This window comes from Cherax quadricarinatus, chromosome 56, assembly GCF_038502225.1.
Source record: "Cherax quadricarinatus isolate ZL_2023a chromosome 56, ASM3850222v1, whole genome shotgun sequence".
NCBI lineage: Eukaryota > Metazoa > Arthropoda > Malacostraca > Decapoda > Parastacidae > Cherax > Cherax quadricarinatus.
In genome coordinates this window covers 26,886,195-26,900,794 of record NC_091347.1, presented here as the reverse complement: position 1 = coordinate 26,900,794, position 14,600 = coordinate 26,886,195, and the positions used below count along the sequence as shown (strand labels likewise).

General features: G+C 39.7%; 1 protein-coding gene across 1 annotated transcript in view; it reads left to right on the top strand.

Annotated features, from left to right (window-relative positions):
* Window positions 1–14,600, top strand: part of Usp7 (Ubiquitin-specific protease 7) — an 82,927-nt gene that overhangs the window by 26,058 nt on the left and 42,269 nt on the right. The window contains exons 10-12 of the mRNA XM_053794019.2: window positions 349–502; window positions 6,358–6,639; window positions 7,852–7,986. Of these exons, the coding sequence (XP_053649994.1) occupies window positions 349–502; window positions 6,358–6,639; window positions 7,852–7,986 (571 nt within the window). The remainder of the gene's footprint in view (window positions 1–348; window positions 503–6,357; window positions 6,640–7,851; window positions 7,987–14,600) is intronic.

Below are 14,600 nucleotides of genomic sequence, written 5' to 3'. Positions count from 1 at the left end.
AGACAAATTCCTACTTCATTCATTTTAAATTTTGAGACTTTGTTGTATCTTCTATTAGTTTTGAAAAATATTAAATTTCTGGTCATTTCTCATGCCTAAAAAGTGGAGTGTTTCAGTGTATTCAGGAATTAATTTTGATGCATCTCTTAAAACTTTTTACTAATGGAACACTATTTCTTAAAATGCAAATACACGTACACGTTTGTATATTGTCAACCAAACTGTTGCCTAAATAGTTATTAAACATCTAAAATAGGACAAGCCAACATTTGACTGACTACAGTACCCTGGTAATTGTTAACTTTAAATATATGGAAAGAGTTTAAAAAAAATGATACCTTTTTTCAGATACGAATTCCCAGAGAAGTTAAACATGGACCAGTTCCTGCAGAAACCCGACACTACACCAGCCACTTATGTTCTTCATGCAGTTCTGGTTCATTCAGGAGATAATCATGGAGGTCACTATGTTGTCTTCATCAACCCTAAGGGAGATGGCCGGGTAAGGCCTTTTGTTGATTTTTTGGTATTTCTATTGTTTATAGAGCTCCTCTCTGTAGGGTGATTTTATGTAAATGCAATTAGAAAAGTACCTCCAAAATTAAATAGCAATTTTAGATGCAATTTTTTTAATTGCATTTGCAAAAAATTGCACTATGTACAGTAGCTAAATAATAGAGGTTGCTTTGTTTATATTATGCCTGTTCTTATAGTTGAGCGTATTGAAAGGTATCACTAAGTTACTATTTCTAATTCAAAGAATTTATGCATCATTATTGTGAAGGTAAGGCCAGAAATAGACTGTACCACTGTTGTAGATGGCATAAGATTTTCCTAATTTAATTTAGTGTGGTAACAGTGTCATTGAATTTTATAAAGGGTGGCAAGTCATTTGTCCCAAATTCAAACTTCTTTATGATGGGGTTGATGCAGTTTTTATACAGTTGGCTCACTAGGTTGTAAAAAAACAACTTTTAGCAAATATCCAAATAAGGAAGATGTGTGCATACATTAGGGAAGTTTTTATTGCATTTATGGATTTAGAAAAGGCATATGATAGAGTGGATAGGGAAGCAATGTGGCAGATTTTGCAAGTATATGGAATAGGTGGTAAGTTACTAAATGCTGTAAAGAGCTTTTATGAGGATAGTGAGGCTCAGGTTGGGGTGTGTAGAAGGGAGGGAGACTACTTCCTGGTAAAAGTAGGTCTTAGACAAGGATTTGTAATGTCTCCATGGTTGTTTAATGTATTTATAGGTGGGGTTGTAAAAGAAGTAAATGCTAGGGTGTTCGGGAGAGGGGTGGGATTAAATTATGGGGAATTAAATACAAAATGTGAAGTGACAAAATTACTTTTTGCTGATGATGCTGTGCTTATGAGAGTGTCTAAAGAAAAATTGCAAAGGTTAGTGGACGAATTTGGGAGTGTGCGTGAAGGTAGAAAGTTGAAAGTGAACATAGAAAAGAGTAAAGTGATGAGAGTATCAAATGAGTTAGATAAAGAAAAATTGGATGTCAAATTGGGGGGGAGGAGTATGGAATAAGTGAATGTTTTCAGATATTTGAGAGTTTGACATGTCAGCAGATGGATTTATGAAGGATGAGGTTAATCATAGAATTGATGAAGGAAAAAAGGTGAGTGATGGATTGAGGTATATGTGGAGGCAAAATAATGCTATCTGTGGAGGCAAAGAAGGGAATGTATGAAAGTATAATAGTACCAACACTCTTAATGGATGTGAAGCTTGGGTTGTAAATGCTGCAGCGAGGAGGCAGTTGGAGGCAGTGGAGATGCCCTGTCTAAGGGCAATTTTTTTTTTTTATCACACTGGCCGATTCCCACCAAGGCAGGGTGGCCCGAAAAAGAAAAACTTTCACCATCATTCACTCCATCACTGTCTTGCCAGAAGGGTGCTTTACACTACAGTTTTTAAACTGCAACATTAACACCCCTCCTTCAGAGTGCAGGCACTGTACTTCCCATCTCCAGGACTCAAGTCCGGCCTGCCGGTTTCCCTGAACCCCTTCATAAATGTTACTTTGCTCACACTCCAACAGCACGTCAAGTATTAAAAACCATTTGTCTCCATTCACTCCTATCAAACACGCTCATGCATGCCTGCTGGAAGTCCAAGCCCCTCACACACAAAACCTCCTTTACCCCCTCCCTCCAACCTTTCCTAGGCCGACCCCTACCCCGCCTTCCTTCCACTACAGACTGATACACTCTTGAAGTCACTCTATTTTGCTCCATTCTCTCTACATGTCTGAACCACCTCAACAACCCTTCTTCAGCCCTCTGGACAACAGTTTTGGTAATCCCGCACCTCCTCCTAACTTCCAAACTACGAATTCTCTGCATTATATTCACACCACACATTGCCCTCAGACATGACATCTCCACTGCTTCCAGCCTTCTCCTCACTGCAACATTCATCACCCATGCTTCACACCCATATAAGAGCGTTGGTAAAACTATACTCTCATACATTCCCCTCTTTGCCTCCAAGGACAAAGTTCTTTGTCTCCACAGACTCCTAAGTGCACCGCTCACCCTTTTCCCCTCATCAATTCTATGATTCACCTCATCTTTCATAGACCCATCCGCTGACACGTCCACTCCAAAATATCTGAATACATTCACCTCCTCCATACTCTCTCCCTCCAATCTGATATCCAATCTTTCATCACCTAATCTTTTTGTTATCCTCATAACCTTACTCTTTCCTGTATTCACTTTTAATTTTCTTCTTTTGCACACCCTACCAAATTCATCCACCAATCTCTGCAACTTCTCTTCAGAATCTCCCAAGAGCCCAGTGTCATCAGCAAAGAGCAACTGTGACAACTCCCACTTTATGTGTGATTCTTTATCTTTTAACTCCACACCTCTTGCCAAGACCCTCGCATTTACTTCTCTTACAACCCCATCTATAAACATATTAAACAACCATGGTGACATCACACATCCTTGTCTAAGGCCTACTTTTACTGGGAAATAATTTCCCTCTTTCCTACATACTCTAACTTGAGCCTCACTATCCTCATAATAACTCTTCACTGCTTTCAGTAACCTACCTCCTACACCATACACCTGCAACATCTGCCACATTGCCCCCCTATCCACCCTGTCATACGCCTTTTCCAAATCCATAAATGCCACAAAGACCTCTTTAGCCTTATCTAAATACTGTTCACTTATATGTTTCACTGTAAGCACCTGGTCCACACACCCCCTACCTTTCCTAAAGCCTCCTTGTTCATCTGCTATCCTATTCTCAGTCTTACTCTTAATTCTTTCGATAATAACTCTACCATACACTTTACCAGGTATACTCAACAGACTTATCCCCCTATAATTTTTGCACTCTCTTTTGTCTCCTTTGCCTTTATACAAAGGAACTATGCATGCTCTCTGCCAATCCCTAGGTACCTTACCCCATACATTTATTAAATAATTGCACCAACCACTCCAAAACTATATCCCCACCTGCTTTTAACATTTCTATCTTTATCCCATCAATCCCAGCTGCCTTACCCCCTTTCATTTTACCTACTGCCTCACGAACTTCCCCCACACTCACAACTGGCTCTTCCTCACTCCTACAAGATGTTATTCATCCTTGCCCTATACACGAAATCACAGCTTCCCTATCTTCATCAACATTTAACAATTCCTCAAAATATTCCCTGCATCTTCCCAATACCTCTAACTCTCCATTTAATAACTCTCCTCTCCTATTTTTAACTGACAAATCCATTTGTTCTCTAGGCTTCCTTAACTTGTTAATCTCACTCCAAAACTTTTTCTTATTTTCAACAAAATTTGTTGATAACATCTCACCCACTCTCTCATTTGCTCTCTTTTTACATTGCTTCACCACTCTCTTAACCTCTCTCTTTTTCTCCATATACTCTTCCCTCCTTGCATCACTTCTACTTTGTAAAAACTTCTCATATGCTATCTTTTTCTCCCTTACTACTCTCTTTACATCATCATTCCACCAATCGCTCCTCTTCCCTCCCACACCCACTTTCCTGTAACCACAAACCTCTTCGATCCCATTTCCTATGCTCTCATTAGCCCATCTATCCTCCAATAGCTGTTTATATCTTACCCTAACTGCCTCCTCTTTTAGTTTATAAACCTTCACCTCTCTCTTCCCTGATGCTTCTATTCTCCTTGTATCCCATCTACCTTTTACTCTCAGTGTAGCTACAACTAGAAAGTGATCTGATATATCTGTGGCCCCTCTATAAACATGTACATCCTGAAGTCTACTCAACAGTCTTTTATCTACCAATACATAATCCAACAAACTACTGTCATTTCGCCCTACATCATATCTTGTATACTTATTTATCCTCTTTTTCTTAAAATATGTATTACCTATAACTAAACCCCTTTCTATACAAAGTTCAATCAAAGGGCTTCCATTATCATTTACACCTGGCACCCCAAACTTACCTACCACACCCTCTCTAAAAGTTTCTCCTACTTTAGCATTCAGATCCCCTACCACAATGACTCTCTCACTTGGTTCAAAGGCTCCTATACATTCACTTAACATCTCCTAAAATCTCTCTCTCTCCTCTACATTCCTCTCTTCTCCAGGTGCATACACGCTTATTATGACCCGCTTTTCGCATCCAACCTTTACTTTAATCCACATAATTCTTGAATTTACACATTCATATTCTCTTTTCTCCTTCCATAACTGATCCTTCAACATTACTGCTACCCCTTCCTTTGCTCTAACTCTCTAACTCCCCTACCCCCTTCAGCTTTGTTTTGCTTAGGGCCAGGACGTCCAACTTCTTTTCATTCATAACATCAGCAATCATCTGTTTCTTGTCATCCGCACTACATCCACGCACATTCAAGCATCCCAGTTTTATAAAATTTTTCTTCTTCTCTTTTTTAGTAAATGTCTACAGGAGAAGGGGTTACTAGCCCATTGCTCCCGGCACTTTAGTCTCCTCATACGACACGCATGGCTTACGGAGGAAAGATTCTTTTCCACTTCCCCATGGACAATAGAAGAAATAAGGAAGAACAAGAGCTATTTAGAAAAAGGGAGAAAAACCTAGATGTATGTATATATATATGCATGTGCGTGTCTGTGAAGTGTGACCAAAGTGTAAGTAGGAGTAGCAAGATATCCCTGTTATCTAGCGTGTTTATGAGACAGAAAAAGAAACCAGCAATCCTACCATCATGCAAAACAGTTACAGGTTTCTGTTTCACAGTCATCTGGCAGGACGGTAGTACTTCCCTGGGTGGTTGCTGTCTACCAACCTACTAAGGGCAATGTGTGGTGTAAATATTATGCAGAAAATTCGGAGTGTGGACATTAGGTGTGGAGTTAATAAAAGTATTAGTCAGAGGGCTGAAGAGGGTTTGTAGAGGTGGTTTGATCATTTAGAGAGAATGGATCAAAGTAGAATGAAATGGTTACCTGGAGGTTATTCCGGGGATCAACGCCCCCGCGGCCCGGTCCATGACCAGGCCTCCCGATGGATCAGGGCCTGATCAACTAGGCTGTTACTGCTGGCCGCACGCAGTCCAACGTACGAGCCACAGCCCGGCTGATCCAGCACTGACTTTAGGTATCTGTCCAGCTCTCTCTTGAAGGCAGCCAGGGGTTTATTGGCAATTCCCCTAATGCTTGATGGGAGGCTGTTGAACAGTTTTGGGCCCCGGACACTTATGGAGAGCGTATAAATCTGTAGGAGAAGGAAGGCGGGGTAGGGGTCGGTCGTCCTCGAAAAGGTTGGATGGAGGGGGTAAAGGAGGTGTTGTGGGCGAGGGGTTTGGACTTCCAGCAAAGCATGCGTGAGCATGTTAGATAGGAGTGAATGGTGACAAATGGTATTTGGAACCTGACGAGCTCTTGGAGTGTGAGCAGGGTAATATTTAGTGAAGGGATTCAGGGAAACCGGTTATTTTATATAACCGGACTTGAGTCCTGGAAATGGGAAGTACAATGTCTGTACTCTAAAAGAGGGGTTTGGGATATTGGCAGTTTGGAGGGATATATTGTGTATTTTTATACATATATACTTCTAAACTGTTGTATCCTGGGCACCTCAGCAAAAACAGTGATTATATGTGAGTGAGGTGAAAGTGTTGAATGATGATGAAAGTATTTTCTTTTTTGGGATTTTCTTTCTTTTTGGGTCACCCTGCCTCGGTGGGAGACTGCCGACTAGTTAAAAAAAAAAAAAAATTCTTCAAGGTGAAAACAAATTTTACATATGCTCATATTCCTTAGTAGTACAATGGTAAAATTATATCATTACATGTTCGTAAGATACGAGTTTATATATTTAATTTTAAATTTGTATTCTTTACAGTGGTGTAAATTTGATGACGATGTTGTATCGAGGTGCAGTAAACAGGAAGCCATTGATCACAATTTTGGTGGTCATGAAGATGACCTCAACCTAACAGTGAAGCACTGTACTAATGCATACATGCTTGTGTACATAAGAGAGAGTTGTCTCAGAACTGTTCTACAGGAAGTAACAGAGGAGGACATTCCCCAAGAGCTTATTGACCGACTACAAGAAGAAAAGCGTATTGAAATGATACGTCGCAAAGAGAGAAATGAGGCTCATTTATATATGAATATCCAGGTTAGATGTGTTTTGTGTTTTTGACTATTTTTCAACCTACTTTTTTATTTTCATATATTATGTAGAGAATTCTCAATGTGAAAACTAAGAGGAAGTGCAGAGTTATTAAAAGTATTATTCACAGGGCTGAGGAGGGGTTGTTGAGGTGGTTTGGTGATTTAGAGAGGATGGAGCAAAATAGGATGACTTGGAGGGTGTATAAATGTGCAGTAGAGGGAAGGTGGGGTAGGGGTCATCCCAGGAAAGGGTGGAAGGAGGGGGTAAAGGAGGTTTTGTGTGCAAGGGCTTGGACATACAGCAGGCACGTGTGAGTGTGTTAGGAGTGAATGGAGGCATATGGTTTTTAGGACTTGATGAGCTGTTGAGTGACCAGGGTAATATTTTATGAAGGGATTCAGGGAAACTGGTTAGCCAGACTTGTCAAGGAGAAAGGAAAGTACAGTACCTGCACTCTAAGGGAAGCTTTTGGGATATTTGCTGTTTAGAGTAACATTTAAACTGTCATATCTGCGTTCTTCTGGCAAGACAGTGATATTGTGAATGATGGCGAAAACGTTTCTTTTTTTGGGTCACCCTTACCCCAGTATTTCCATAAATCATTCATTGTCACTGCTTATTTTCCTCAGTGAAATTTATTTATGTATACTTTATACTATAGGCAATATATTGAAAAAAGTCCTTAAACGAGGGGCTGATTGTTAGTTTTCCTTCACACAGTTCATTAAAAAAAAAAAAAAAAAATTCTAAGATAGGCTTCTGAATATAGACGAAATTTATACGATTGTTTCAAAAGAAATGGTTGTTGATGTTAGGGCTGAAAGAAAATTGAATGTTTTAGCACTAAGTGACATTAAGCTAAAGGGGATGAGGGAATTGCAATGAGTAGGAGATAAAAGAAAATGAATGAACTTCTGTTAAAAAATTCGTGTTAGATATTATTAATTTAAAAAACTGTGCAGCCAAAAATGCAACAAAAAATTTATATATTTTTGGTTGAAGATAAAAAATTGATGGAGTAGTTAGAAATTTTGTAATTCACAAAATGTATGATGACGATTGTAATGTTTTACTATTATAAAAGCAAAGGATCTTTGAATGGGAAGTTGATTTTTGTTGGACTGTTTATATTAAATATATTTAGTTAAAAATATATACAGTAATTGTAATTTTACAGTTTGATATAATTCTGTCAAGCTTGCTTTCTATTTGCAGGTCATCCTGGAGGATTCATTTTCTGGTCATCAAGGAAATGACCTTTATGATCCAGACAAGGCCAATTATAGAATATTCAGGGTAAAAAAAAATGCCACGTTGCAGGATTTCCTGGAGCAAGTTGCAGATAGCCTTGTGAGTAGTATTTGAAAGTTTCTATCATAATTTTTTTTTTTAACAAGTTGGCCGTCTCCCACCGACGCAGGGTGACCCAAAAAGAAAGAAAATCCCCAAAAAGAAAATACTTTAAATCATCATTCAACACTTTCACCTCACTCACACATAATGACTGCTTTTGCAGAAGTGCTCAGAACACAACAGTCTAGAAGCATATACATGTACATATAAAGATACACAACATATCCCTCCAAACTGCCAACATCCCAAACCCCTCCTTTAGGGTGCAGGCATTGTACTTCCCATTTCCAAGACTCAAGTCCAGCTATATAAAAATAACCGGTTTCCCTGAATCCCTTCACTAAATATTACCCTGCTCACACTCCAACAGCTCGTCTGGTCCCAAATACCATTCGTCTGTATTCACTCCTATCAAACACGCTCATGCACGCTTGCTGGAAGTCCAAGCCCCTTGCCCACAAAACCTCCTTTACTCTCTCCCTCCAACCCTTTCGAGGACGACCCCTACCCTGCCTTCCTTCCCCTACAGATTTATATGCTCTCCATGTCATTCTACTTTGATCCATTCTCTCTAAATGACCAAACCACCTCAACAACCCCTCTTCTGCCCTCTGACTAATACTTTTATTAACTCCACACTTTCTAATTTCCACACTCCGAATTTTCTGCATAATATTTACACCACACATTGCCCTTAGACAGGACATCTCCACTGCCTCCAACCTCCTCCTCGCTGCAGCATTTACAACCTAAGCTTCACACCCATATAAGAGGGTTGGTACCACTATACTTTCATGCATTCCCCTCTTTGCCTCCATAGATAACATTCTTTGTTTCCACATATACCTCAATGCACCACTCACCTTTTATCCCTCATCAATTCTATGATTAACCTCATCCTTCGTAAATCCTGTATTTTTTTTTTTTTTTTTTTTTCAACAAGTCGGCTGTCTCCCACCAAGGCAGGGTGACCCAAAAAAGAAAGAAAATCCCCAAAAAGAAAATACTTTCATCATCATTCAACACTTTCACCACACTCACACATTATCACTGCTTTTGCAGAGGTGCTCAGAATACAACAGTTTAGAAGCATATACGTATAAAGATACACAACATATCCCTCCAAACTGCCAAAATCCTGTATATATTACTAAATTTAAAAGGAGAAACTTTCGTTTTTTCCTTTTGGCCACCACCTCAGTGGGATATGGCTGGTACGTTGAAAGAAAGAAGAATATATATATTCTAGGTAGTAGGTTTGTAGACAGCAACTGCCCAGGGAGGTACTACCATCCTGCCAAGTGAGTGTAAAACAAAAGGCTGTAATTGTTTTACATGATGATAGGATTGCTGGGGTCCATTTTTCTGTCTCATGAACATGCAAGGTTTCAGGTACGTCTTGCTACTTCTACTTACACTTAGGTCACACTACACATACATTTTTTTTTTTTTTAACAAGTCGGCCGTCTCCCACCGAGGCAGGGTGACCAAAAAAATAAAGAAAATCCACAAAAAGAAAATACGTTCATCATCATTCAACACTTTCACCTCGCTCATACATAATCACTGTTTTTGCAGAGGTGCTCAGAACACAACACCTTAGAAGCATATACCTATAAAGATACACAACATATCCCTCCAAACTGCTAGTATCCTGAACCCCTCCTTTAGAGTGCAGGCATTGTACTTCCCATTTCCAGGACTCAAGTCCGGCTACATAAAACCCCTCGCCCACAAAACCTCCTTTACCCCCTCCAACCTTTTCGAGGACAACCCCTACCCCGCCTTCCTTCCCCTACAGATTTATAAGCTCTCAATGTCATTCTACTTTGATCCATTCTCTAAATGACCAAACCACGTCTACAAACCCTCTTCAGCCCTCTGACTAATACTTTTATTAACTCCACACCTTCTCCTAATTTCCACACATCGAATTTTCTGCATAATATTTACACCACACATTGCTCTTAGACAGGACATCTCCACTGCCTCCAACCACCTTCTCACATCCATATAAGAGTGTTGGTACTATACTATACTTTCATACATTCCCTTCTTTGCCTCCATAGATAACATTTTTTGTCTCCACATATACCTGAACGCACCACTCGCCTTTTTTTCCCTCATCAGTTCTATGAATAACCTCATCCTTCATAAATCCATCTGCCGACACGTCAACTCCCAAGTATCTGAAAACATTCACTTCTTCCATACTATTTTTTTTTTTTATTATCACACTGGCCGATTCCCACCAGGGCAGGGTGGCCCGAAAAAGAAAAACTTTCACCATCATTCACTCCATCACTGTCTTGCCAGAAGGGTGCTTTACACTACAGTTTTTAAACTGCAACATTAACACCCCTCCTTCAGAGTGCAGGCACTGTACTTCCCATCTCCAGGACTTAAGTCCAGCCTGCCGGTTTCCCTGAACCCCTTCATAAATGTTACTTTGCTCACACTCCAACAGCACGTCAAGTATTAAAAACCATTTGTCTCCATTCACTCCTATCAAACACGCTCACGCATGCCTGCTGGAAGTCCAAGCCCCTCGCACACAAAACCTCCTTTACCCCCTCTCTCCAACCTTTCCTAGGCCGACCCCTACCCCGCCTTCCTTCCACTACAGACTGATACACTCTTGAAGTCATTCTGTTTCGCTTCATTCTCTCTACATGTCCGAACCACCTAAACAACCCTTCCTCAGCCCTCTGGACAACGGTTTTGGTAATCCCGCACCTCCTCCTAACTTCCAAACTACGAATTCTCTGCATTATATTCACACCACACATTGCCCTCAGACATGACATCTCCACTGCCTCCAGCCTTCTCCTCGCTGCAACATTCATCACCCATGCCTCCCACCCATATAAGAGCATTGGTAAAACTATACTCACATACATTCCCCTCTTTGCCTCCAAGGACAACGTTCTTTGTCTTCACAGACTCCTAAGTGCACCACTCACTCTTTTCCCCTCATCAATTCTATGATTCACCTCATCTTTCATAGACCCATCCGCTGACATGTCCACTCCCAAATATCTGAATACATTCACCTCCTCCATACTCTCTCCCTCCAATCTGATATTCAATCTTTCATCACCTAATCTTTTTGTTATCCTCATAACCTTACTCTTTCCTGTATTCACCTTTAATTTTCTTCTTTTGCACACCCTACCAAATTCATCCACCAATCTCTGCAACTTCTCTTCAGAATCTCCCAAGAGCACAGTGTCATCAGCAAAGAGCAGATGTGACAACTCCCACTTTATGTGTGATTCTTTATCTTTTAACTCCACGCCTCTTGCCAAGACCCTCGCATTTACTTCTCTTCCATACTACTCCTCCCCAATTTGATATCTAACTTTTTTTTTTTTTTTTTTTTTTTCAACAAGTCGACCATCTCCCTCATCACCTTACTCTTTTCTATGTTCACTTTCAACTTTGTACATTTACACACACTCTCAAACTCATCCACTAACCTTTGCAATTTTTCTTTAGAATCTCCCATAAGCACAGTATCATCAGCAAAAAGCAACTGTGTCAATTCCCATTTTGTATTTGATTCCCCATAATTAAATCCCACCCCTCTCCCAAACACCCTAGCATTTACTTCTTTTACAACCCCATCTATAAATATATTAAACAGCCATGGTGATATTACACATCCCTGTCTAAGACCTACTTTTACTGGGAAGTAGTCTCTCTCTCTTCTACACACCCTAACCTGAGCCTCACTATCCTCATAAAAACTCATTATAGCATTTAGTAACTTACCACCTGTTCCAAAATACTTGCAACATCTGCCACATTGCTCCCCTATCCACTGTATCATATGCCTTTTCTAAATCCATAAATGCAATAAAAACTTCCCTACCTTTATGTAAATACTGCTCATGTATATGCTTCAATGTAAACACTTTATCTACACATATCCTACCCACTCTGAAACCTCCTTGCTCATCCACAATCTTACATTCTGTCTTATCTCTAATTCTTTCAATTATAACCCTACCGTACACGTTTCCTGGTATACTCAGTAAACTTATTCCTCTATAATTTTTACAATCTCTTTTGTCCCCCTTCCCTTTATATAAAGGAACTATACATACTCTCTGCAAATCCCTAGGTACCTTCCTCTCTTTCATACATTTATTAAACAAAAATACCAACCACTCCAACACTATATCCCCCCCTGCTTTTAACATTTCTGTCATGATCCCGTCATTTCCAGCTGCTTTACCCCCTTTCATTCTACGTAAGGTCTCACGCACCTCCCCCACACTCGCATCCTGTTCTTTTTCACTCCTAAAAGATGGTATACCTCCCTGGCCAGTGCATGAAATTACTGCTTTCCTTTCTTCATCGACATTTAAAAGTTCCTCAAAATATTCTCGCCATCTACCCAAAACCTCCATCTCCCCATCTACTAACTCCCCTACTCTGTTTTTAACTGACAAATCCATTCGTTCTCTAGGCTTTCTTAACTTGTTTAACTCCAAATTTTTTTTCTTATTTTTATTAAAATTTCTTGATAGTGCCTTTCCCACTCTATCATCTGCTCTCCTTTTGCACTCTCTCACCACTCTCTTTACCTTTCTTTTACTCTCCATATACTCTACTCTTCTTATAACACTTCTGCTTTGTAAAAACCTCTCATAAGCTAGCTTTTTCTCTTTTATCACACCCTTTACTTCATCATTCCACCAGTCACTCCTCTTTCCTCCTGCACCCACTCTCCTATAACCACAAACTTCTGCCCCACATTCTAATACGTGTACTGTGCTGCATTTTTAAAACTATTCCAACCCTCTTCAACCCCCCCCCCACTACTCACACTTGCACCAGCCCACCTTTCTGCCAATAGTTGCTTATATCTCACCTGAACTTCCTCCTCCCTTAGTTTATACACTTTCACCTCCCTCTTGCTTGTTGTTGCCATTTTAATCTTTTCCCATCTACCTCTTACTCTAACTGTAGTTAAAACTAAATAATGATCCGATATATTAGTTGCCCCTCTATAAACGTGTACATCCTGGAGCTTTCCCATCAACCTTTTATCCACCAATACATAATCTAACAAACTATTTCATTACATGCTATATCATACCTTATATTTATCCTCTTCTTCATAAAATATGTATTACTTATTACCAAACCTCTTTCTACATATAGTTCAATTAAAGGCTCCCCATTTTCATTTACCCCTGGCACCCCAAATTTACCTACTACCTCCACAACATTTTTGCCCACTTTAGCATTGAAATCCCCCAACCACCATTACTCTCACACTTGGCTCAAAACTCCCCACGCATTCACTCAACATTTCCCAAAATCTCTCTCTCTCTCTACACTTCTCTTCTCCAGGTGCATATACACTTACTATAACCCACTTTTCACATACAACCTTTATTTTACTCCACATAATCCTTGAATTAATACATTTATAGTCCCTCTTTTCCTGCCATAACTTATCCTTCAACATTATTGCTACTCCTTCTTTAGCTCTAGCTCTATTTGAAACCTCTGACCTAATCCCATTTATTCCTCTCCACTGAATCTCTCCCACCCCCTTCAGCTTTGTTTCACTTAAAGCCAGGACATCCAGCTTCTTCTCATTCATAATATCCACAATCATCTCTTTCTTATCATTTGCACAACATCCACGCACATTCAGACTTCCCACTTTGACAATTTTCTTCTTCTTATTATTTTTAGTAATTATTACAGGAAAAGGGTTTACTAGCCCATTGTTCCCGGCATTTTAGTTGACTTTTACAACACGCATGGCTTATGGAGGAAAGATTCTTATTCCATTTCCCCATGGATATAAAAGGAAAAGTAATAAGACCAAGAACTATTAAGATAAAATCAAAGAAAACTCAGATGAGTGTGTATAAATAAACATGTACATGTATGTGTAGTGTGATCTAAGTGTAAGTAGAAGTAGCAAGACATGCCTGTAATTTTGCATATTTATGAGACAGACAAAAGACACCAGCAATCCTGCCATCATGTAAAACAATTACAGGCTTGCGTTTCACACTCACTTGGCAGGACGGTAGTACTTCCCTGGGTGGTTGCTGTCTACCAACCAGTTTGGCAGGATATGTTGTGTATCTTCATACATATGTGCTTCTAAACTGTTGTGTTCTGGGCGCCTCTGCAAAAACAGTGATTATGTATGAGTGAGGTGAAAGTGTTGAATGATGAAAGTATTTTCTTTTTGGGATTTTCTTTCTTTTTGGGTCACCTTGCCTCGGTGGGAGACGGCCATATGTATATATATGCATGTTTTTACCAGGTGCCAATAAGGCAACCATATGGGTGCTCTCATCATCACGACATTGGTAAATAAAAGGGGTGATGATAGCCAGATATAAACAAGTATCATTATAACTTTTTATCTCTATTGACAAAGTACAGTGGAACCTCAGTATTCAAACAGCTCCGTACTTGAATAATTCGGTATTCGAGCGTTTTGTTCGGTAAACAAATTGCTTGGTAGTTGACCATTTGCTTGGCACTCAACCAAACAAACACAACCTGCCAGAACTTCGCTGTAAACTTTTTCATATTTAGTGATAACAGTCAACCAGAAAGAAAATTGGTTG